At 43.0% G+C, this 26,804-nt stretch overlaps 2 protein-coding genes across 2 annotated transcripts in view; both read right to left on the minus strand.

Annotated features, from left to right (window-relative positions):
• adcy5 (adenylate cyclase 5) overlaps positions 1-19,380 on the minus strand; it is an 83,885-nt gene extending 64,505 nt beyond the window's left edge. The window contains exons 1-2 of the mRNA XM_042709343.1: positions 19,318-19,380; positions 17,767-17,850 (exon numbers count right to left, since the gene is read on the minus strand). Of these exons, the coding sequence (XP_042565277.1) occupies positions 17,767-17,850; positions 19,318-19,380 (147 nt within the window). The remainder of the gene's footprint in view (positions 1-17,766; positions 17,851-19,317) is intronic.
• Positions 19,381-20,629: 1,249 nt separating this feature from the next.
• Positions 20,630-26,776, minus strand: stam2 (signal transducing adaptor molecule (SH3 domain and ITAM motif) 2). Its single transcript, XM_031585061.2, has 6 exons — positions 26,657-26,776; positions 26,021-26,108; positions 25,801-25,855; positions 24,841-24,991; positions 24,214-24,386; positions 20,630-23,163 (listed from the first exon to the last, which is right to left on the minus strand). The coding sequence occupies exons 2-6, from the start codon at positions 26,100-26,102 to the stop codon at positions 22,974-22,976; spliced, it is 651 nt and encodes a 216-aa protein (XP_031440921.1). The 5' UTR covers positions 26,103-26,108; positions 26,657-26,776; the 3' UTR covers positions 20,630-22,973.
• Between the last annotated feature and the right edge of the window lie 28 nt (positions 26,777-26,804).

Here is a 26,804-nt window from a genome sequence, read left to right on the forward strand (position 1 = left end):
TCCATATACAGTACATATACAGAACCGGTGTTGCATAATGTGGTTTTGAGCTCAGGTGATGAAGCTGGCTGTAGCCTTGATGCGGCCCTTCCGTGACTGTAAAACTGAATGGATGCAGGTGCAGAGAAGAGATGGAATGAGGCCAGGGATGAGCTGTAATCAAAGCAGCTCTGATTAAAGCTGGCAAATCCCATGGCGGAGTTCAAACATACAGAGAGGGGTTTTGAGGTCACCAGTGAGCTTCAGAGAGTGCGGAGTCTGAGGTAGTTTTCTGATGTGAACGTGATGAAATGTTTTTGAGGATGGACGATTAGACAAATCTCTGCAGGAAATTCTTACTGCTTTCAGAATTCTACTGGTTATTTTGCAAATGTATTTGTCATAATTGCATTCAATTCAATCTGATTAGTCATTGTGAAATATGTCTATGAAAATAATAACAAAAACAGATATTGCCAATCGAGAAACCTTCTGCAAACATCACATTGATAATCCTGAAGTGAAACCGAATGATGCAGTATCTGCAGAGGTTCCTCAGAGGCTGAGATGAACACATGAAGATGGATGGGGGAAGGCTCACTTCAAAGAGAGCTCTTCTTTACAGGAGAAAAGAACCACCGAATGCAGAATCAAACGAGGGCTTTGAAGCCACTATCAAAAGGTTGCATCACCAACCTCATAAGAGACGGAAACAGAAGATAGGGTAGCAATCCTAGAATCTCAGTAAGAAATTCACCTTCTAATGCCCTACAGGTAAAACACATATGCCCCCTCCCCCCTCTCTCTCACACACACACACAAACACAAACACACAAACACAAACACTAACACACACACACACACACACACACACACGAATCACACACACACAAACACACAGACAGACACACACACACACTCAACAGAGCCGGCAGGACAAGGGCCTGAGGCATTCTTTCAGTTTGGCAGATTGTGATTAAAAAAAAAAAAGATTTATCACTGAGCTAGCTGGCCTGGAGGCTAGTCCCTTACACATTATGAAACATTCATTGGAAGGATTTTTTCCATATCCATGCAAATTAATTACTATTCATCCACTAAAATATTAAAACTCAACGATATTCCTTCATTGAAATTTTGGGCAACTGATACTACCGGTATATGTTTGACAGTGTTCTTAACCCCTATTTCATGAACACTAAAATAGCCAAACACAGCTCAAGCCCTGAAGACAATCCCCCCCTTCTTTCTCTCTCTTTTTCTCTCCCCCCCTCTCTCCCCCAGCGGGGGTGGGCTGACTTGTTCTCCTCTTGGAAGAACAAGAGTCTGATGTCATTACTATCACAAGAGCTGCAAGACCCCTCTCCCACCTTCCCTTATTAGCAAATCACTGGTTGGCTACTGGGAGACAGCACCCGCACCCGCAGCCCTGCACCCGCAGCCCTGCACTACACCCACTCTCTCCCCAGAGAATAGAGAGGCAGAGGCAGAGGTGGGGGGAGGAAGGGAAGGGGTTAAAAAGTTTAAAAAAGACTTCGAGACTGAGGAGAGAACAAAGATGAGGAGAGGGTCTTGGTAGTTCTGAATCTGCATCACTGACATGTAATGCAACATCAGCATCCACACAGTAATGCTCACAGCATAACCTCATTACCACGGAAACAGAAAGTAGCTTTCGTTTCATAATGAATAAAATGACAGGACAGGACTGGACAGTCGCTGAGGGATAGAGGAAAAAATGATACAACCAGGGACATGAAAGGGGAAATGAGGAAGTGAAAGGCAGCAGGCTAAGTTTAGGCTTTAAGAGTAACTAACATGGAACCGCAGACAACACAGCGCAAACCTGCGCGGGTCAAAGAGAGTGGCAAGCAGGCGAGGAAGAAACGAAGGGGGATCTCAGATGTGACCTTATAAGACTGGAAATAACACAAACCACAGGCGCAGATGCCTAAATGCCACCTCACACCACCTGATGAGCGGCCTCAGCATCCCCAACAGCTCCCTTAAGGAGCCGTGCTATTTCAGGTATCGCAGTCAGCTGCACCAGCCTGTGTCTCTCACAGTGAGTGTTATACTACAATGAGCCTCACTATGGCATACAAGTAGCGACGCCAAGGCAATGGGTTGAGTTCCCATCAAAACATATTGGTCTGTAGTAGCTTTGCTGTGCGTTTTGGATGGAAGCCCAGTGACTGAATGAACATGATGCACTCTGGCCATATAGAAATCCACACCTGAAAAGAGATTGTTGATTATGAGTCATCTGGGTTTTTTGTTCTGAATGACGGAGTGCATCACAGTACCCATCTGTGGGAGGCAGAAGCCCAACAGCACACAGAGGGAAACTGAAAATAGACGAGAGGAAGGCCAAGGGGAAAAAATGTGTCATCTCAGCTTACTGTCACTGCGTGCTCCTCCTTCCACATGATTTCCATCAGTCCCCGAACATGAAACACTCATGAAACACTGGTATGCCAATAAATATATGATTACATTTTTTCAGAGGTTCATATGTATAGAACATGGTCATCTATTGACATTCAAACGTGCTGTAATGTTAGCATGCAGGACTTGCAAGAGCACCATCCCACAGTTTGTCTTTTTTTTTATTTTTATTCTCTGCTCGCCTTTCCAGCATGTCTTTTTGTAAATTGTAGCTTATAGTGTTCATATCGTCACGGTGAGGATTGTTAGGCGCAATCAAAACAAAAGATACCACAGGGAGAGAGGAGGGTCACCACAATCCTTCATGGAATTATTTAAGGAAAACATATAGTGTCTAGCCCAGTGGCGGCTCCTGAAAAAATTCTCAGGGGGGGCAATTTTTTTTATAATGATTGAGGCGACCCATTCAGTAAGTACATTAAGTTAGTTGATTAACTCATACAGCAATACCTTTTTGTCCACTATTGGCAGCACACAACAGTAATATGTCCCCTCTTGCTACATAGCTAGAGTAGCATGTTACAGGTGGAAAGCTATAGAAGAAAGTTGCATCCAGGAGCCTTCATAAGCAAACATGATGTGGCTCCACATTAAATTATCCCACTTTTTCATTATCCACGTGTCTCAAATGTTGTATGATGTAACATAGCTTAACAGGACACATGATATGTCCAGTAACATCATAAAGAAGGGGTAACATAAGTCAAAAACAACAATATTTATTGACTGATCTTGAAAGTATTGGCTTACAAAAGCAAAATAAGTCATCACATAAAAAATTATTCAGTGTTAGTGCAAGAAGCGAACTGTGAAACACACTGTAAAACCTATGAAAAGTGACAGTGGTATATGAAATACAGACCGCATTAGCCACGCGATTTTCTTTCGTTCCAATTCTTGGATGTAGGATTTCCCTCCCTTTGTAGAAACCTGTTGAATGGATAAATTTGGTCTAGGAAGTCCTAATTGTTTTGTTGTCAATTTATCTTCATTAGTACGCCGACTAAAAAGGAGTTTCTGTCAAAGAGCGAATCGAGTTATTGCACTGGACAGGGCAGCCATCTTGACAGAATATGCCTCCGTCGAAGCTGTATGACGTTCGTATATAGGCTTTTACGTCCACTACTTATGACAAGACCAGGAGGGGCGAGCCCTCCCGGAAGCCATAGAGAATACATTGAGAGCTCTGTTTTGTGAAAAAAAATGGATTTAACATGGGAGTCAATGGGAGAGGTCTGGGGCGATTTTCATTTCGCCCCAAATCGCCCCAGAAGGGGTGGGGCCATTTGAAGCACGACTTTAGGCTGACTGAACGACTGTTACCTGATTCGACAATAACATACAGAGACAGATCAGACGGTCTAGTGGTAGAATCCGACAGAAAAAAAATATTACATTTAAATTTACGTGTCATTTACGCGACTTACAAGGATATTGCGTTTATACATAAGGAGGTTTTTTTTTTTTTTTTTTTTTTTTTTTCCCTAGGCAGTGCGTTGCCCCAATCGCCCTTATGGACGAGCCGCCCCTGGTCTAGCCTATAATCCTTTAATGGTGTAGTAGTTTGAGAAGTAGATAGTAGATCATTATTATCTGTTTAAATACATTTTTGGTGCCCCTTAGTGCGCAGCGTGTGCCTGGCGTGTACATAGCGGCGTCCCTGTTAGCATGCATAACACAAAAGCAACAAGGTTTCCAGTTTGATGGTCTCTGGAGCCTCACTAAGGCACTGGCGCTTCAGTATGAGCTGTCAGTCAACAACACTGCTGACCCACTCTCCGTGCTCACATGTTATAGCCCCTGGCATCCCTACACTTGTACAAAGAACCTTTTGTAAAACAGATTCATGAGGCTGTCAAGTTCATCCATCCTATATATTCATAAATAAACCTCAAAACATGTTATGCCATGCTACAAGTGACAAGTGCTAGAGAAAGTATCCTATCTTGCTGTTGGCTCAGTTTTGATTTTAATTTCGTATTATGCCTCACATGCATTGTGCAGCACATCTGGTGTGAAATAACACCTATGTGGCCTACCAGACACAGCTGCATATGTCCACAGCAAAAACAACAACAAAAACCAGACTGTACAGCATCCAGATAATTCAACAAATTTGTGGCAGGAAATCATATTTATTGGGCATTATCCTGGCCATAACTACCTTATCTAAAGTATTGTTCTGGGTATTTACTGTACTGTCAGTTGTAAAAGGTTAGCCCTACAGGGCAATTATAATCCCTGAACCCCATACGGTTGTCTCCCTGTGTCCATATGAGCACAGATGGATTTGATGTCAGAGAGATGCTGCTAGCCTGTGGGTAGTCCTGGATAATTCACAGGATAGCTCAAATCACTCTCCTCTCTGAGAGTAAAAATGTACAATTGGACCCTGCAGCTCACTAATCATTAATTTTAGAGTTTACATTACTATAGCGATTAAGGAAATATCGATCATGGATTACAACATTGACAAGTACCATAAGATACATTTGTTCCTTTAATCAAACATACAAAAGCACATCAAGACAAACAAATCCTCTCATCACCGTTCCTACAGGTGCAACAATCCAATGCTTAAATGCTTTCCACCGACAGCAACCATCCACATACAGCTACATACAAAATCAGCTCTGATATAGTGAAATGATACTGATTATTTAAGTAATGGAACGCCCAGAAGGATAGCTCAGAATTCCACTCATGCATCACTGTGCCACCAGGCCAGGCTGTGCCCGACGTAGGCAGCACCATGGCCCAGCATGCCCCTCTAACCCACTGGCACATGACGTGAGTCACTGAAGCGGGCATCTGAAGTGGACCACTCTGGAACTCAAATACTCATCTGTTCAAAGAGAGCATTCTAGGGATTTGAATACTGGTCCAACAAATTGCCCATACCATAACTATTAGCATTCAAACAGCTATTAAATGCTATAATAATCCAGTTCTGTTCACGTCAACATGAATAGAGATTAAGACACTCTTATACGTTAATAATAAAATATATTGATAATATTAAAATGGCTTTCATTTAGTGGCATGTCCATTCAAGATTTATTTATTATATTTAGAGCAATGTTCGTTTCCACGACATATTCAAATATGACTGAAAATAAACGCAAAAAATATAGACGTTTAGCTACAACCAAGCCCATTTCCCCCCAGCGCTTCTCTATATTCCTCACAACAAGATTTCTGGGTTTCATTACACAGCATTAGTCATTGCTCTGAATTCATTCAAGTGTCAACGGAAACCTTGGGCTTCATGAATCACTATCCATTCCCCTCCTGCTCTCTGCTTGGCAGACTGCTGTGCCTGACGGAGAGGCCGGTCTGCAGTTGGCAACAAGAGATCTTTTTATCATCATTATTATTATTGGTAGCACAGCAGCAAGAATCACACACACACACACACACACACACACACACACACACACACACACACACACACACACACACACACACACACACACACAGCAGCAGCACTTACAAGGTCCACCATCAGCCAATCAGTCCACTTTGGAAAGCATTACAGCCATTGGCCAGCTGGTGAGCTTCCACCAAGTAGTGCCGACTCTGCAGTACTGAGAGGGGGGATGTATGCGGATGGCAGGGAGCTTGATACAATTGTTTGCACAGCAGATGACAGTGGCTTTCACCATAGCCTGAGACCAGCAGCTTGTTTCTTCTGCTTGCTGCTCAATTTACGTACTGACCCTTCACCCTTCTGGGGGTTGGATATGGGCTGTAACAGCTGCCCGAGCTGCTTTCAAACAAGTGCACTCTTGGCTTTGCTGGCGGCTGCAATACACTACAGTAGGATTTGGTAAACACAAAAAGACACAAACTGACAGGTATAGCGAGTACATTAAGAAAACAAAATGGTCTCTATAGCTTCATCAGTGATTCCCCTTCGAGCAACTGATTAACCTTTGGGTTGCCGGCTTTGTTGCAATTTTTTGGGCACCGAAGAAGATTGAAATAGTTATAGCAACATATTTCTCACCAGCAAAGAATTTGTTATATATAGAGCAGGTTTGTGTGGAGTAAAACCTTCAGGTTTTCAATGGTCCCCTTTCACAGAGGGTTTCTATGCAGAATCTTTTCCAAACCCGACTTCACTATTTGCTGCTGAAACCTTCTGTACAGCAGACTCAAGCTCCTTTCATATGACCCAGTAATCCTGTCTCCCCTCAGGCACAGGTGTAACTGAGTGTAATGGCCCCCTTTGAGACCAGCTCCACAGTGACAGAGTTAGGGATTAATTAAAACCCATAAAGACACACAAGCTAGACTCTGAGCAGGACACAAACTCACTTGCTCAAATGATTTAATCTCCCCCACCTAGTATATCAATCTGAAACATGTTTGACCTGAACTGAAATATAGGTGAAAACTGAAAAAGAAATTCTGTGTGGACCCACAATGCTGCAGTACACACCTCTCTGCTCACAGCCTCTTTCACTCCTCACACCAAACCCTTCTCCTCCTCCCTCCTCCCTGCTCCCCTCAGGCACAGATGCTCTCGAGAGGCCATGCTGTCCGCTCCGCTGTGATGTCGCCAGGAGCCTGGACTGGGCCCAGCCATATGGAGGACCCAGCCGAGCCTCCCCGCTAGGTCCACTTCCTTTAACGTCAAGTACAGTGTCATTGTCCAACGCTAGTTGGCATACAATTCAAGTTTGCCCTTCTAGCTAAGGGTCAAACAAAGGTAAATATATGAATTCCAATATTTTGTAAGGAAATATTTTGAATGTAGTGTCCTCACTTAGATAGATAGATATATAGATGGATACTTTATTAATCCTGAGGGAAATTTACTTCACTTTACTGGAATCGGTGGCCATATGCCATGAACAAATGACTCCTCCAAATGTTTCTTCCACAGTGTTGGGCCATTGGGCACATGCATTCATAGTGACCTAGAGAGAGACTGATATACTGGACTAGGTGCCAACCACACATACACTATATCAACTATACAAATGTAGTTTTTTTTTTTGCATTATTGCACTGGCAATTATGTTATTTAGCGTTATGTAAAAAGGTTAAGGACAACTTATTTCCAGTAGATAAAAAGGAAACATATCCTTCTACACCACATTCAGATCGACTGAAAATCGATACTAAAAACGGTTAATCCTAATCTTAAAAGCCTATCTTGGTTCGGTTGTGTCATAGCCTGTTCTACATAAGAAAATAAGGATATGATACATTAGTACATTACTCTCTGTTTTGCTGTCACACACACACACACACACACACACACACACACACACACACACACACACACACACACACACACACACACACACACACACACCATACTAGGAGGGGATCTTTTATGTCAGTGAAAAAACATGCTCACAAAGGGTAGCTTGACATGAGGAGTACCGTATGATGTATGGTGGACTTGTGAATAAAAGTCTGCTCTGCAAAACCATCCCTTCCAATTACTCCAAAGAATGTGCCACAACAAGTTCATCATGAGCTTCTAGAGCTTATGGTGTGGGCAATTACCAACAGGATCATAGCGTTTGAATTTGACACATCATAAAACAACTCCTTCTATCCTTCGATGCTTTAGACAAAACAGATCATGTGGAGGGGAAGAGAGAGAGAGAAGTGACTATATTTAACGCACACGGAAATCATACATTTATGGGCTACTTCTATCCTTCGATGCTTTAGACAAAACAGATCATGTGGAGGGGAAGAGAGAGAGGTGAGTTTATTTAACACACACGGATATAATAAATGTATGGGCTACTTCAAAACAACTAGAATGTTTATTAATATGATCAACATCATATTTTATTGTTTTTAAAAAGGAAAAATGCATTACTAAAGGGGCTTCATAAAAATTCCTTTAAATTTGTTTTCAGAAATGTTGTTTTTACCATTTAAAAAAAAATCTGTTTTGAACAGTATATATGCATTATTCAGTTCAAGGGCTCACTCGGGGAGACCGATAAGAAATAATTTTCGCTGACAAAAAGGAATGAATGTGGCACAATTGCACTTCTCACTCAGGCATGAAGTATCGTCCCAGTGGTCAAGAAAATGACTTTACCTCATTATCATGATCCGTTTAGCAAGGAAAGAGCCTTCCCATTGATATGAATAACAGGTATTTACGACCTCATTAAAATATAAAATCCATAACGCAAAGCACAATTAGAGAAAAACTGATGCGCTTGACAAAAACTATCATTCCGCAGACAGCATGGTGGTGGTGAGAGTCAGACTAAATTACAGTGAGCGTTTCTGGAACAACATCATCCACCCTAAATGGAGGCCACCCCAGGAACAGAGGGCACAGAGGCCCGGTCAGTCAGTCATTCCTGAGCATAGGAGGTAATCCAAACGCAGACTACGCTACGAGTCGGCTGGGTCACTGGGCTCCGCTAAGAAAACGCTATGTGACAGAGTGCTCCGACTGAATTAGTCACACTGGGAAATGTCACTGAGGCAAACTGTAGTTTGAAAAAGAAAAAAAAACGTTACACAACGCAAGCATACATAATGTGTTGTTAGCGACAAAGAAAAAACAGGTTTTTAGGGTAGAACAGGTTGTGGCAGCAGAAAAAACAACAGACAACCTTGATGGGTGAGATAATCTGCATAATCACCAAATAAAGAAGAATGATCCTGGCTCTCAGCAGTTTTACGGTAACTAGTATATATTAAAAATACACTGACACACAACGAAATGTCTGTGATACTGTGTTATGCTAATGTTATGACATGATGAGTTATAACAATACGAGATGAGAAATGAATTATGATAAAGCCAGCATAGTTAAAGACATCTAAGAACATCCTTTGGAAAAAGTGAATCTGTCTTCCTCAAACGAATCGCCTTAACACACAAAAGCATAACAACCCATCCACTCAGTCATTTGTTGAGGCATTATCTCTCTGCACTGAGAGGGTGGTCTTGAGTGTGTCACGCTGCACTCTCCCCTTATCACATGAGACTCCAGGCTGCGCTTGGCTCCCTGCTCCATCCAGCTGGGAATGCAGCGGCCCCGGAGCACTTCGGAAGTCTTTGAAGGAACCCAACCCCAACCCCAACCCAGCTACGCCCATCTGAGCTCCTCCACAGTCACGGTCACGGTGGCGGACAAACATGGGCAGGCATCTGGTGTGGTAAACATCACCAGATTACCTGTGAATGTCTCAGAGTCCCGTCAGATGAAATGATAAAAACCTAATGGAGAACTAGTCTGTGATGAGTGTGAGTGTTGACAGCGGTCCAGCATACAGAGACACAGCTGCGCCAGATAAGGACTCTGAGGGGTCACGGTTTGAGGACATCGGAGTGTCCTCATCCTGATTCTACTCTAGTCATTTGCTACAGTCCTGATGGCAGCCATGTGAATAGATTGGACGGAAGAAAAAGCAAAATCATTCTCATTTCGGATCTTGTTTCATTCCAGTTTCACGCGAAAGGTTGACGTGAACATTCCATGAAAACTAAGAACATCTCTCATGTTCTATTTGCCCTTTCCCTGCCCTTTTAGATTTTTGTGCGATTCCATGTTATTTTGTGACTCCTGTGACAGATGATGATGGTTAATACCATATTGCTCTTGCTGAGTTTAGAGAAAGGGAGAGTTCATCCATCATGCCGTGTCAACTGGGAAGAATCGCAAAGCAGGACTGCAGCACTTTTCTACGGTCTAAAAACAAAAAGCTGGCACCCTGTTTTTTCAGCCATGTACAAGAAGAAAATAAATGTGGTCATTTCACTAAACTCACAGCTAAATCTTGTAATAAAATGTGGCCTGTATACAAATTGTGCCATCTGTGAGCATTGGCATTACACTGATAAAATGGTTGGGGTGGACATAACCTACTGAACAAAATAACCTAGTGAGTATTATGTGGTAGCATTTATTCCCTACAAATGTGTTTAGAAAGGATGCATAAATGATTTGTAACTCATGAACTTGTTTTCACACAGGCATAGGCTCAGATACCTGTGGGAATAAGTAGAGAGAGAATTTTGCATAATCAGAGAACAACAAATACTGGAGCTACATTATGAATGGCTGAAGACTTGAAGAGTGATTTTAAAAGGTGGGAGAACGGAGTTATTGTTTTAATTTTGTGACACTCAAGAAGATTGTATTTCTTTCAAAGCAAGGAGAAGATCACTTGTAATAGGAATGGGAATGTTTTCCATATATGGCATGAGGCAGAAATTATTCTCTCAAATGATAATATCAGTAACACTTTCCTTTACTGGAAATGACCCCTATCAGGGGGCAGTCCTCCTGGTAGGAATGCAGGACAAGTGTCTTTGCCAAACTAAGCTGGGAAGAGACAAAAAAGGCACTGAACACCTGACAATCCCTTAAATAGACTTATATCTCTGGGCTCTGAAGAAAGCTGAAGATAACACACAATGGAGATGCTGTTTCCAGAGTGAGAGGCTTTTTCTTTGGAAGTGTCCTAGTGACGAAAACAAGAGTCTGGACTAACTGGAACTGAGGCTCAATGAAAACTGGGAGGGGGGGTTAAACCATATATACTACTTTTGGCTTCTAATGCTCAATCAAATTCTTCAGGAGAGATACTCTGGTCTTTGATTTGGTCCCTCTGTGCAGAGACAGTCTCCAGAAATACAAGCAGGGGGCCACTACCAGCGCTAGCCGATAAGACCACAGGAATGTTAACAGGTCATAGACACTTTAAGGACTTCTAAACCAGAATCATTCTGTCTGCTAACAAGCAGTTTCTACCTTTACTGCACAATGAAGGCCTCCTCTTATGGCTTTATTTGCTCAAATGCTCCTATATAAGCAGCTCATCACACAAAAATACTAATACAAACACTCACTTCTATAATTATTCTACAATATTATAATCATCAAATTCCCTACCATCAGTCTGCTGTTTCAGTAAACTAATATTAAGTCAGAATATCGTGTCTTCAATGATTAAACAACACAGCCTGATCAGAACAGTACATTTAGAGTGTGGAGAACCCTGGGGAGGTACTTGAGCGTCCATCCTTCTGCAGTCATGACATCCAATTGCCTTTGTAAGCACTCCTCCTCCCTCCACTGATCCAACACAAACCTCTCGCACCGATAGCCGTCGATACGAAACAATACACATCAATACACCAGCGGGCTGCTTAGCGCCACCAGAGAGGAGAGGCCAGCATGCACGCTGTCAGAAGTGTGTCATGAAGCCTAGAAGGCAGATTTCAGGACTGCCCCTAGGTAGCACGTCAGAGCCAGAAAGCATCCGAAGCCTTCCGGAACCTAAAAGAAAACACTGGAAGAGGACAATGTCTCACTGGTTTTCCCTGGTTGCCAGCCTGTGCTGCCGTGCGTCATTCAGCGCAATCAAGAGGTGACAAGTGTGCACTGCCCCTTTAAGACACAACAACTCCCTTTTCCTTTCCACTATAAGAGAGCTACATAATGATACATTAAGCTAAATACAGCCTTTCAAAAGGGGTAGGCACTGCCAAAGCGCAAAAAAAAAACAGCCCCCCCCCTCTCGCACCACCACCATCTCCTCCAAGTACACAGCCACACACACAGTGAGCGACTTGGCTGATAAACAAACAGAGCTGAGCAGCCAGCGCTTGCAACAGCTCATGAGACACAGGAGCCACGCTCTCCACCCCCGATGCCTCTGGAGCACAGCTTGGTGAGGAGGGAGAGAGGGAGCGAGAGGACTGGAGAGACAAACGGAGGGATAGAGAGAGAGAGAGAGAGAGAGAGCGAGAGGGCGAGAGAGCGAGAGAGCTGTTTGGATACAGGGACTTGGTATGGGTGGCAGTGATATACTAACACATGCGCGCACGCACACAGATACAAAACACACGCACTCTCTGCATCTCTCTCGCTCTCTCTCTCTCACACACACATACATACATGAATACAATATTAAAACGGTGTACTTTTTTTTTTACCTCTACCCCCATCAAAGCCCCTGAGGAACAATCACAGTCTCTAATTCATATGCTGGAGGATGGAGTCACAGGCTGTATGACCATGTGTCTGTAGATCTATTCCATCTATCTATTCTATCTGTAGACACATCTTGTTCTCAGAACACAGTGAACACATCAAGCAACAAAAATAACAAAACAAGGACAGATAAAAGGACAACAGTCAATCTCTCTCTCGTGGTAAAACTGTCAGCCACCCCTGGACAAGCCCCTTTCACTCACCGCCTCCGAGTCTTCAAATCCATGCAGGTACAAATTGTCGTACATGGAGGTTTGATATTCTCAACAGGCGTCTCTTCAGGAATAAATGCGAATGGACAGAGGTTGGGAATGTAGCCGGAGTGAAAGGAGTCACTGCTGATGGGGGAATCCAACCCCCCCCACCACCACCTTTAGCTCAGGAAGACCCCCCCAAAAGCAGAAGGCAAAACAGAAGAACAACAGGGGAGGAGGACCCAAAAAAAAAAATGGGTGGATTTTCTTCTGGTTTGTAGTGTTGCCCTTTGGTTGCTGAGATGCTGCATGTGTCCAGTCGCGAGCGGCTCTGTCCATTCACATGGCAAGGCGGTGATGTTGTGTGTGAGCTCCTCTCTCCAGATGCTGCTGCACGGGTCCTGGCATCTTATCAGCTGCCTCCAACTACAGAGCAGGACAGAATCCTTCCTCAGTCAAAGGCTGCCCGATGACAAGGCGGTGATGCGCTGCTGCTGATTGGCTGGCTCAGAGAGGGTGCCATCTCCTCGGCTGTGAATGGGGGGAGGAGGGGAGGTGGGCGGGACCTGCATAATTTTCTTACCACCACATTTCTTCTTTGCTACCTCATACGTAGGATGTATGATTGGTCTATGTTTCAGGCATTTAGGTGGATTTGTTTTTTCATTTGGTCTAGGACCACTATGGTCTACAGATCTCTCTGCTCACATTCAGCCAGAGGCAAAGGAAGCAAGCAGGCATATTGAGATGCATTGTATTAGAACATTCCCATAACACAGTCATTTGTCACACGCGCAGTCATACTTCCTCCCTCCAGCACACACTCAGACATAAAAACAGATATATCTGACCTCCTATCTCCAGCTCAAACACATCATCTAAACATGTGTCTTCAGGCCCTTGTGAATGATGGAACAATGAAAGATAAATGTGGGCAAGGCCTGGGAATATTGACCCGGCCGGCTGCTGAGGCTCGGATACAATGTGGCTGCACTGTGCCATGACTGCTCCCTGAGCTGAGAGTGATCGTAAAACCTCTTCAGCCTCACCAGAGATGGAGAGAAACGGGGAGAGAGGGAGAGCAAGAGAAGAAAATGGATGTAGACCAAAGAGGTGAGTATTCACATTCCCGTGTCTGTCAGCTAGTTCTTTCACCAAAGGAATGGATGAAAACAACACCACTAAATGCACAATGAAGTGATATTGAGTGTCCATTACCGAGCCCATGCATGTTTTTGCACAAAGGCAAGTATTTGCTCAGTACAGCTGATTCTGCACACACAATACATTTTAAATGAAGAATACCCAGAGGAATTTCTATTTCATATTACCACATTTGCAAAGAGGAAAACACAAGACCATGTCTATACTGTCCCACCAGCGCCCTCTGCAGGCAAACACAGGCTACAACCAAGCCTCAGTCACAGGTGCAGTGTGTCCAAGGAATTTTGCATGACATGTTCTCTTGTGACGTACAAAAGACCTGTGGGAGAACAGGGATCAAAGACCTCTCTTCTGTTTTTAAATCTGAAACTAACTGCTATGGGAGCCTGAATCCATCACCAGAGATAACTGACCTGAGGATTGGCGGAGTATCCGAATAATTACAGTTCATTGCTCAGCTCAGGTGGAAATGGTTGAAACCATCAGGTGTTTAATTGTCATGATAATGTTGTCAAGTTTAATTGTCATGTTAATGCTTTCAAGTCCATATTTAAACAGTATCAGGGCACTGATTAAAGTAGGAAATGAATACAGACGTATTTGCTGTTTGCAGTGTTTGTCTTGCATATTTGCTAGCAAGTTTAATACGCTTTTACAGAACATTCTGCTGGATAGATACAATCCTAGGAAAGATGGACGCTGTATTCATGTTGCCTCCACAGCCTGCAGCTTCTCCTTCTCTCTCTCTCTCTCTCTCTCTCTCTCTCTCTCTCTCCTGTTCTCTCTGACTGAGGATTGGATTGGTTGTGGATCAATGGATGTCAGTGGATCGATTAGATCCCTACTCATTGCGATAATCCAATGAAAGAACAACCAGAGACCTGGAAAAAAGTGAGACGATCTAACCTAGGGTATCCAATCAACATAACATAAAAGGCCCCTAGAATTTACATAATTTGAATGTGATTCTGGCACAATAACTCACTGTGGAAGAAGTGCTATATATAGAAGTAAAATAATAGAATTCAGGATGATTTGCACCTCCGGAGAAGTGATCTTGGCATTACTGATATTTAAATGGCTGGTCTTGAAATGCTCCAATGCATCAGCCCAGAATCAGCCCTACAATAGGCCAGCATGACCTTTCTTGGCATAATGAGTGGTGGTAAATAGCATTCTGTTGGACCTTTACCACTGAAGAGGATTTTGCCCTGACCTCACCACTAGTGCAGCATTTTGACCTACATCCAGGGATTAACCGTGTAAAACAGCGGTTGATAATCAGAGTGGAGTAACATTAGAGTAAGAGGACTAACGTCATTGGACACACCACCATTTTTCAAACTATCATTTCTAAAGGCATAAAGCAGCAGGTCACTTTTCAGCTTGGCTAACCAAAAATAAGAATCTGTTCAACAGTGACCACAAGAGCTCATTAAATTAATACATGCCAAGTGTCTGGCAGTCACCACTGGACACTGGGGAAATAATTTCTGTAACTTTCCTTCCCAGTTCTGCTCCATTCTGAAGAGCCACGGACCTGCTGAGCCGGCAGGCTGAGGCCCATTCATCTTGTCTGACATCACTGACAGGTATCATTTCGATTGAAAATGACGTGTTAAGCCTGCGTTTAGGAGGGGTATGTGACAATGCAATTCTGCAGAAAAAACTACAAAATAAACAAAAAATAAATGAAAAAAAAAAACATTTACCCAGTGTTGTGTTCTGGTGACTGTTTGACTATTTTGAAACTTTGGTCTTTAATATGAATCTCACAAGGATTCCTGACATCCTTCACCCTACCTACTTGAATTGAATAGATAAAACAAATTATAGCGAGATTCATAAAGTATTTTTCATATACAGTTACATTTGTTGTGTCTCTGGTCAAAAATGATCAGGCCTTTGAAATTAAGATACCTAGAGTTTTATGAGTGAAAATAAATGGTAAGGTTGTCAGATGTCAATCAAACCAAATCAAACCGGTCATTTTCGACAGCAGACACAAGTGTCACACATGTTGTAAAAGTACAGCTTTTATGATGTATATTTTAAATATTTGAACTACATTGTTAAATACACAAAATACTTATAACCATGAAATTTAGATTTGCACTCGTAGTAAAGCATGTATGTTAAAACATTTTGTGAATTTCCCTGATTTTGAATTAAACCGAGTGGTACACATCATTAAAAGGAGGCTTAAAAACTAGAAATGATGCATAATTGTTCAAAAAACTATCATAACAGAAATGATTTGCATCTTTAAAAAGGTTTTAATTACAATAGATCAAAATAAAATGTTTACAAAAAGCATAATTAACATTTATGACAGGCCGGTCAATTCAGACTGGAACCACAAGTGTAAACATGTTGCGAACACAACATGAGGTTTTACATCTGGCCTGTTATCACAACCTGACTGCAGGAAATTACATCAGTGAAAAGAATTTTAGAGTTTAGAGATAGGATAAAGACATTTTTCTATTACATTTTTTTGACTGTGCTCTCTGTAAGAACAGAGGGTGTAGAGAAGGCACAGTATGTTTCGCTATGGAGCACCTGAACACCAGACACTGATTATAACACATTTCAACTATTCTTATCCAAACAATACAAACATGAACTGCTTCAACTGTGCTAGATTTTTAATATTTAATGCATTTAATGTATTTTTATTTCACTACCTTTGGAAAGCATGCTGAGCAGTAGGCCCACAGTTACTGCCGCTCCTATTCCCCATCAAGCTAATCAGCTCTAATAAGCGCACACACTATAATGTTACTGCCAGTGCTGAACCCTGGTGCTGCCGTGGGGCTCAATCTCATTACTCTGCTATTTCCCACGGAGAGCCCGATATAACCGGCAAACAGCAGGAGGTGTCTCTACTGACTGTGAGCCGTTATCCTTGCTGACAGCCTTGTCAGGGGCATAAGACGGCTAAAAGGAAAAAGCTGCCTTTAATATTCACGGGAATGGAAGCATGGGGCATTAGCTCAGCAGGCTGCTCTGAATCTAGGGAATGGAGAGTGCTGCATTTGCAGGAAAAGAAAGACAACAAAAGTGACCTTAAGTAACCACATAATCCCCCATTGCAACAAACTGCACATTTCTCTCTCATATAGGGTTGTACCACTTGGTGTGGGCTGGAATATGCCATGTGTCATGTGGAAACGAAAGGTAACTGACAACCACTAAAAACCTTGCACCATGGTAACCCATGGCAACTTATTTGTTTGTTTCGGGCGGCCGTTAATAGAGTGCTCTCTGAAGCCAGGAAAATAATGATGGTAATGATTTTATACCAGAGGAACATTAGCATTCGTCACCGTTCGGGACGAAGTCTTTGCTCGCGCCAGCGGCTCAGGCTGCGTGCTCTTTATCAATTATGCATGGTCAGTACTGGATCTGAGGCAGCCGGGGATAGTTCGGTCCACTGATGTCCCTCATCGGTGCAAATCAAGGCGATTGAGCCACCAGTAACCCCCCACCCCATCCCTTTACCCCAGCCCCCATCTTGGCATTATCACGTTGCTGGTTTCTCCAAGTGTACCGTGGAGAGGCTCGCACAGTGACTCAAAGCAAGTCCTCCAACCCAAACATCTTCTCTCATTACCACTCTAACACTTCAGGCCCTCTCATTACTCATATGCTTGAACATTTTCAGTGACATTTGTGAGATGAGACATCGTCCCTTTAAGCAGCACTTTGAGGGGAGCTAGGGGCCAGATTATGCATGTTATTGGAAGACCTGTGTGTAGAAGACGGTTCATCATCTTTAATGGCTGCTGAGGTGTAGTGGTAGAAAAGGTTGATTTTAGTGTGGAGCTTCTTTATGGATGTTGAGATAAACACTCAGTGATTATTTGCAGCTCATTTAAGTTGAACCCGGAGCCCAAAGTACTCAATGCACCTAACATGTCTCCTCAAACAAAACAAAAAATGTAAACGCACTGAAGTGTTTCTGCAAATGGCTCTTTTACCTGTCTGAGGATGAAGCTGGTGGAGGTGGTGCTGCCGTCGGACCTCTTCAGCCTGCTGCGGCGAGAGTAAGTCCCTCGGTTCCCCTGCAGAGGAACCACAGGACATAAATCACTCTCGTTCCCTCTTTCGCTGACAGGACAAGGGCACCTTCACACCCCCAAAACCCCATACGGCCAACCCCTCTGTGCTGATAGCACAGTTGTTGGTGGCACAGCGTTCATCCCGCTTCCAGTGCATCATACAGTGTGTGCACTTTGTCCACGTCTGTAGCTCCTCATTCAGAGTAGAGCTCCTCTTAAGGATACATCATTGAGTATGTTGCCAGCCTATAATACCGTTAAGGGCAGTAAATAGTTGGAAGGTCACAGTTCATAATGGCGCACATATCCAGGTCATATGTTAATGAGTCAAATTGTTGTTCTATGGTGTACATTACTAAGCACTCTCATGCCTATTCTCAATAGCTACTCTTTAACTTGCTGCCACTTGTTTTGCACTTTATCTTGCTTGTAAATTGCTTGTAAGTGTCTGTCAAATGAATACAAGTATAGAAATGAAACATGCATGCTCCTACATCCATTTGCCGTGATAACATTAACTAAAGGCTGCTTCTGCTGCTGCTGCTACTAAACATCACCATGTGAAAGTCCTCTGTCTGTGAGGAGCATGGCTGTGCCCGCTGATAGAGGTTAACCGGCAAAAAAAGCTCTATGTGAGAGATACAGTACGCCGTTGCAAATCACCTCAACACAGACTGACTCCCCATGCCATCCCAGTGTCACAATGCCCTCTTTCAGTCCCTGTGGTCCAACAGGGCAGTGTGTTTAGCCATCTCAGTATTACAGCATGACGGCTGCAGTGCAGTTTGCTGATTGTTGTTTTTTCCCTGCTGTTGCATATTTCTTTGAAGAAGTGGGCTATTTAGGCTGCCTGCCCTTTACAATTGTTTAGCAGAAAAAAACTAGATTGGTAAACTCAGATCTGCAACAAGTCAAGATACCATAGAAAACAACTGTGGTTACAAACACAAGGGAATTATCAACTCAGATTACAAAATAGGGGTCAGTTCTTTTTCCTTTTGATTTGCAGGAGGATTGCAGTACGTTAATGATTCAATACCGTCATTCCACTCAAATGAGTCAAGCCCATAAATCATGATAGCAGCGCGCAGGTTATTTATGACTCTATTACGGCGTGCTGTATGAAGGTGAAGTCGAGGTACAGACAGTTGTAGGCTTCTGTTGGTACCTTACAATCACATCCAATGCGCATGGTGTGCTTACAAAACAGTCCATCGCGAACTGTGCAAAGAGAAGTACAGAAAAAATATATAAAAAAAGTAAAAATATCCCGCGTTTACCTGACATTTACAGTAATTGAATGCTAAATACACTTAAGTAGTGATGATGGGGAAGTGTGGAATTCAAAATGTTCATAACAGGCACCTTTGTCATGCGTTTTGTCATTACTATCTTATTATGACAAAAATCATTCGCGCAAACAACCTCGGTCAATTACCGTGTGCATCCGTGTACAATTCGTGTACCTACCTGGAACATAGGCTTTTGGACACCATCGCCTATCCCGTTGCGGGTGTAAATATGTCGGGACATCTCCGCAAGTTCATCGGTCCACGGAGGTGGCTGCCTCTCGGTGCCCGTCCACTGTGGGTACGCTATTGTCTGCTCCAGTTTGACTTGTGTCCTTGGGTCTCAGACTGAGGATAAAACAGATATCGCTTGTCTTGCGGTTGCTGAGTGAGGGTCTTCAGATAACCACTAAGCTACGCAGCTGCCTGCCTACTACCAAGCGCACGCAGTGACACGTGGCTGCCGCTAGCGCATCATTCTGACCTATAGTGCCTTGTGTTTTTAGAACAGCTGTCCAACCCTCCCCCTCTCCTCCGCATGATGCTCAGACTTGTAATGTCACATACATTACACCAGAATTCATTAATCTCGCTTTGAATCGTCAACTTTTGTTAATTTAGTTCATATAAATAAAAACATTGAAAAGCTTTACATACGCTTGGTGCTATAAAAAAAAATCATTCTTAAGGTCAGATTACTTGATCCATTTTCAAATTAATTTTCATTTTCTTAACATGATTACCGAAACCATATCGCCCAAATGCTATAGCCTTTCGCACTTCATAAATGGGCAGGCTTCTATACCAAGGACCCTGACCGATAACATACAGTGCAGTGTTCATCCCACATTTCAGCAGTTTCCAGCCAGTCCTCACTCCACATCTGTAGTGGCACCGATTTAAATGTTGTTTGACCGAATTGACCAACATATGTAGTGAAAAAAATCACTACATCAACACCGGTATTAGCAATGTGTTACATATCAATAATTAAGTCATTTTCTGCAAGTACACTATTTTCTAAAGGACCGTTTGTAAGGAGGCCCTACATAAAGTCAATCAAAAGACTGAGTAACCATCAATGCAGTAACTCTTCCGCAGTTATGGTACAGTAAGTCATGAAGGATCACTGTGTCATGGAAAATAAATGGAAGCTGAGTCATTGAGCATTACAAACAGTGACCTTTACCTGAAGACTTCCTCTAGAGATTCAAAGCAAATATCAAAGGTGAAAACACACACACACGCAAAGCATTCTCTGAAAGTTTTTCTTAAAGCAGCACACACACACGCAACACAGCATCAGCTGGCACGTGGTTTGGGTCCTTATGGAATACATTTTAAAGCCATCTGTCCTTCTTCTAGGCTTCTAGCAAGACATTATTAAATTTGTCCTTCAAAACGCCTCTGAAATCATTCTCATGTTGCTTCCTTCCATACGCTGCCCTAGTAGAGCTGTCCATTCTCCCAAAGACTGACAGAACAAAGCAAACTTTGAAACACATGCCATCTTTCCTTTTATTTTGAAAGCGCAAGTTGTGTTACAAAACTAACTTTAAAAATGACAAATGCAGGAAATAGAGGAAGAATAATATTACAAAAGTTATCTTGCTTTAAATGGACTGGACCCCCTCAACACATTTTATTTTTTTATATATATAGTATAGAATTACTGGTTTACAGCAGCTTCCAGAGTGAATTCTTTTGAATTAGTCTCTGTCTCACTCCATCCATCATGAAAACAAGGCATTCCGTGGTAAATTATTATTTATAAAGTTAAGGTGCAATAAAGATAATCCCAGATATTTTACATCTATTATACAACACCTTGCAAAGAGGCAGGTTAAGAAAATAAAGATGGTTCTTCGTTCGTTTATCATAATATAAGTGTATCTAGCTGGACTGAAGAAAATGTGTCACTCCCAAAATGTGTCTGGTCCTAAAATATATCCATGAAATCATAGGGAAAAAAAAAAAATACTATCAACAAATCCGTTTGACCCACTTGTAACAGAAGTAGCACCCCTGAAATAGTGCACTTGATGCACTCCTGATTTTAACCTATGAATCTGAACTACTGGTTTTAATTTACACTAGTTGACTTCATGATGTGGTTGCTGTGTTGCAATGTGACAATGTTGAAATAAAAACCCAAACCTAGGTACGGGTTTATATATATTACATAGATGAAAAGACGAAAAAAAACCAGGAAGAACAAACCAGATAAAATACATGTTATGATACACAAGACATCACTGAAGCTCAGCGAAACCTCACGGACCACCGATCATACTTCCAAAAGTCCTATCAGAGGGAACCTAGCAGATTATCTTTGATGTTGGATTGTGCTCAAAACCACACTTTGCATCAAAGGAACACCACATAGCACACGAGAATCACACACATAGATAAGTCTCTGTGGTCTTGCCTACATGCATGACAACTAACCCCTCAGAACAGACATGAATTGCTTCTGGAACCTTCCCTGGATGCCAAGTGCGTTGGCACAGTTGATTGCGAGCCGTGAGATTAGGAGTTCCCGTTTATATGTCTCTTACATGGACCCCAACAGGCCTCTTCTCCCCCTCTGGGCAACTCCCTTTACAGTCCCCATAAGAGCAACAGCTAAAAGGATTAAATGGAAGAAATCCGTCATGTCAATGTGACTGATTAGAAAATGGAGCTCAATGGGCCGAGGGAATTAGTGAGTATTACATATTGGATTCATTTAAACCAAGGTCAAATGTTCTTTTACTGACAGGAAAAGAAAAGTACACTTTGGTGGAAAATGACCAGAGACACTGCCACCTGAAGTCATTGAAAAAAAAAAAAAAAATACAAAAAAATGAAACAAATATTTTGGTGATGGGTCACAGACCTGGGTAGCGATAGGAAATATTAGTTGTTTATATTCAAACAAAATGCTTTGTTTGAACTCCGAGAAATCAAAAGAATGGTCAAAAAGTGTGAACTGCAAATAAAAAGAAATCAAATAAATCTGAACAAAAGGAAGAGCTTCATCTACATTAAAGCAAAGAGGACAAACAAAGGAACAGGACATTCATTTCCGAGACATAGCTGTATAGAGTAACAATATTTAAATAAACCTTTTCAAAACGATTAAAATAATAATAATAATAATAAAAAACAAGAGGTCAATCACCAATCATCCGCCCTTGTTTGCTTCAGCTGAGAGATCAGAACAGAGAAGAGAAGCAAAAACCCACTAGTCTAACCTTGCAGAGGATGCAGTCAACCGGTTGTCGTAGCAGCGCCTGCCTCCCCCAGCTCCCTGACCCCCCCCCCCCCCTTTTAAACCCCAGACGCCACGTTTCGAGGGGGGGGGGTGGGGGCTATGGGGGCACAGCTGGTCGATAATGATTCAGCACAATCTTTTCTCCTGTTATTTTTCTAAACACCTAAAGGGACTGTTAGCTACATTAGCTCGCACACTCTCATTGACCAGCATTCGTTTTTTTTAACGCTGAATATGACACTGGAATGTTCACAAAAAATTGAATCAAGTGATTGAGACTGCGCTAAGTAACTAACTAGCAAGCAGTCCATTTCAAGAGTTTCCTTTTGGATTTAGCCAGTGGAGAAAACATTGAGCCTGGACACTTTCGACTGACAGCCGTGCCACTACTGACTTCTTCCTCCTCTAAACCCGGACTCCCATCACCTTCAAAAAGCCTCGTCATCACAACCATGATCGGGAAAAGGAAAGCAGAGACCCAAGTGGAGACCAGAGACTATACATTCATCCTAATTTACGGAGGTGCGTCTGCCCTGGACAAGGATATGCACGGGGTGAAGTCTGAGGTTTATTGCGCAGCCTTACAAGAGCGGCTGCTGGTAGAAGGCCGCTTGCTGTGGCTGGGAGCCGGGGTGGGTGGGAGCTGCCAGGGGGTAGGAGGGCCCTGGCATGCCGTGGCTAGCGTTCTGATAGGATAAGTCCATGCCCGCTTGCGGTGGGTAAGGGCCTCCGGGAGCTTGATTCATATACGGGGGGGGATTCATGTGACTGCTGGAAAAGATAAGGGAGAATGACAGTCAGTGCGAGTACTATAGTACTTGCATGGAAAACAAACAAACAAACAAATAAATTCCCTCATGGAGCAACGGAATGGAGCACCTATGTACTCTTACAATCAAGGCTAACCTTCCTAATTGGCAGAATGTTCAATTCCCCCACTGGTGCGTTTTTTTTTAATATTTATGTTTGCTGATCTGGGAAAACCTCTCTCTGATCACATAACTGGTGAGGCTGACCTATTTATTTCACAGATGCGTTACTTTGTAAAATGCTTATGTTTGCTTATCTTTAAAATGCACCTTTTTGAAAACGTACAAACTTCTCCCCACCGCTGATGGACTCAAACGCAACATGGCCGTTAGCTGCATGGCTGCAGTAGCCGACATTATACTTCCCCCCCCCAATTAATATCTTTACATACTGGTTTGTTTTAGTGAATTCGCTGAGTGGAGGGGAAGGCAAATACATGGTTACAGGATCTGAACCTCTGGAGTCCATATTTCTTTTTTTTCAGGCCAGCTGCTCTCAATCTGTCAGCATCGCCATCTGCTCATGGCTAACTGCATGAACTGCACTTCATGTGACATGTAGCTGCCTCAACAGGAGTAATCTGCTCGCCGCATGTGACCTCCATAGCAACACGCTGGGTTTGGTGCGGTTTGTCTTTGGCGGGACTTTAAAGCAACACTATGCAGATAATGTCACTCTCTGAGGCATGTTGTTATAGGCAACTAGTTTTGGCAACATCTTGAAATTCATCTTGATGGGTATATGGTCATGTCAAGACACCCGTCATTCCCACTGGTCGTCGCCCAGACTATGCACAATGTGCAGTAGGTATGTGGCCTGGGAAGGACCACTCCGCGGAAATGTAAATGACATCGCTGACTATATCGGCAGAAGACTGGCAAGCATGATAGCAAGCTTTGAGGTTTGAGGTTTGAGTGCATGCCTTATAGATAGTTAGCTTGCTAGTTTTAGACGCAAACCCCCTACTGCTGCTTTAACTCCTGAAGTTCTGGGTCTCGGGGAAGACTTTACCTGATGTACTGGGGCTGAGGTCCAGGCTGGCCGTTGGTAGGGCTGCTGACTGTAGGGGGGAGGGAGCAGAGGGGAGCAGGCTGGTCTGGACCCATGCTATAGCCCTGTCCTCCAGGTGGGCCCTGGGGTCCCGCAGCGGGCATGTAGCCGCCTGGTAACTGCCCTGGGTACCCCTGAAAGAAAAAAAAGAGAATTAAAGAATTTTATTAAAGAACAGCTACCTCATTTGAACAATTTTCTTTTTATTTCTAAATGCTATGTGCAGTGCATTGCATTGCATTGTGATCCAACCTTGGCACAGGCTGGCTAGGAGTGATTTTTTTTCCCTGTCAAATCATACAATATGTCAGAGTGTGCAGTTACCACTCCACTGCACAAGCTAACAAAAGAAACTAGCACCACCTAATTATCCACCAAAGTGCACCCTCCATCCCCTATTCAGCATCAGACCACACCACAACGCATTAGGTACAATGAAGAACACTAATTATCATGGAATGCGGACAAAGAAAATGTGTGTGTGTGTCTGTTTGTGTGTGTGTGTATGTGTGTGTGTGTGTGTTTGTGTGTGTGTGTGTGTGTGTGTGTGTGTGTGTGTGTGTGTGTGTGTGTGTGGGTGCCGCTAACCTGCATGGGGACTGAGGGCTGGTAGTGAGGTTGCTGGTGGGCCTGCAGCTTAGAGTAGGGCGAGTACATGGGCACCTCGTTCATCAGCTGATTGTAGAGCTCCAACGCCTCCAAGACCTTCACATTGAGCTCCGACAGCTCAGAGTGCTTGCTGCAACACAACGCAAGAGACACGGGTTTACACACGCAGACATTCACTCACTCACAGACAAAAGAGAGGGATAAAGAAGAGTGAAAGATAAAGAGAGAGATGGAGAGTGGGTGATGGAGAGACAGAGTGACAGGCAGAGAGGGATAAATAGACAGACGGTTGGGAATGGGGTGGTGGTGGGGGGTGTGTGGGGGGTGTGGAGTAAAATGCCATGGGAAAAAAAGATGGTGATGGTGTGATCCTACCCACACACATTCATGCTCTCAGGGGAGCAGACAAAACAACATGTACTGTAGAGGGTTACATAAGCTGCTCCCCTCGGAGTTCTAAAATAGGGCGCGCACATGGGGAAGAAGTTGGGTCTGGCTTCATGTGAAGTGTCCTAATAACTACATGAATACATTACAAAGCAACCGTGTCAGCAGACTGTTTTAAATAGAGTAGCCTCTATGTTTTGCTTCCATATAAGACTGACAAGTCATCTGAATACAACACAGTGTGTACATACACACAAATTCAAATGCAATAACAGGCATGCCTGCTATGGAATGGAGTAGTGTTTTTCACTTTCACTCAGGTCCGCAGATTAAAGATACCACCCACACATATCACTGTGGTATCAACTGGTCATAGTAATTAAAAGACTGGAATGATCAAATAATTATGTATTATATTATAATTATGCACATTTATCTAAGGAGGAGTAATACAAATATTTCAGAAGGAAAAGAAATATGGAAAAAAACAACTAAATGCCCTTTTTTCAAGCAACTAGAGTTCAGGGCCCCGCCAGCGCTAAATCATCTCACCTGTCAATCTCTTCCAGTTTTTCATCGATCAGTGGGTTCATCTGCTCACAGGCACCTGAGGAGTCAGAGGTTAATGGATGATCAATAGTGAGGCCTAGCTATTAAAAGGACGCAGACTCATTAACAGTTTAGCAGACACATTAACAATTAATCAAGGGTCACTCATACACACTAGAGAAATCATGAGGGTCTGTTCTTCTTGATAAAAGGATTCACAAACCTTCTAGCTGGACCAGTTCCTGGCTGTCAGGTTCCTTGCAGGACGGGTCTATGTTCTGGAGCAGATACAGGGCTTTGTCCATCTTTTCCTGAATGGGGGGAAAAATACATTGAGTTTGTGTCAGTGAGTTGTGGGTGGTTTGGGGGGATTTCTTGTGACGATATCGCTACAAGATACAATCATTTCAAGACACTTCAGCATTATGTGATGGTAAAATTAAAGATACAATTTGTTATCTATGCCGTGCTGATTTTAGCTGATACTTTAATTAACCGTTTTGTATTTTTTATGTAAACACATCAACATAAAGGTTAATGTACGTGTTGACTCTTTGCTAACGCATGGCAAAAGTGAAACTATATAGCCTAAATGAAGTACAGGGAAAAAGTTCAGAAGTAAGCCAAACTTCCTCAATTCAGTTCAATTTCATTTATACAGCGCCAATGACAACTGATATTGTCTCAAGGGGCTTTACAGAGCTCAGAGCCTGAATAGGCCACTATTGAGTCAGCTAAGAGCCTGAATAGGATGTATTATTAGGACACCATTGAGTCAGCTAAGAGCCACTCCAATAGTTTGTGAAGTATGCAGGCATGGAGTGTTACTTCATGGGTCCTCTGGATCCTCGGCCCTCACCTCATCTATAAACACAGACTCGGGCTCTGCTCTCGCCTCCACAGTAGGCTCCTCTACCACAGTAGTGTTCTCCACATACGCCGCTGCAGACACAAACCAGACAACTCACTAAAGGAAGCAACACACACACACACACACACACACACAC

The sequence above is a fragment of the Clupea harengus genome, chromosome 2 (assembly GCF_900700415.2).
Source record: "Clupea harengus chromosome 2, Ch_v2.0.2, whole genome shotgun sequence".
Lineage (NCBI taxonomy): Eukaryota > Metazoa > Chordata > Actinopteri > Clupeiformes > Clupeidae > Clupea > Clupea harengus.

Coding starts and splice junctions, on each gene's coding strand:
- stam2 (XM_031585061.2), bottom strand. CDS start 26,102: ATGGACAAAGCCCTGTATCTGCTCCAGAACATAGACCCGTCCTGCAAG. Junction 24,387..24,840: donor AGCCCTCAGTCCCCATGCAG/GTTAGCGGCACC, acceptor TTTTTCTTTCAG/GGGTACCCAGGGCAGTTACC. Junction 23,164..24,213: donor CCTCAGCCCCAGTACATCAG/GTAAAGTCTTCC, acceptor TATCTTTTCCAG/CAGTCACATGAATCCCCCCC.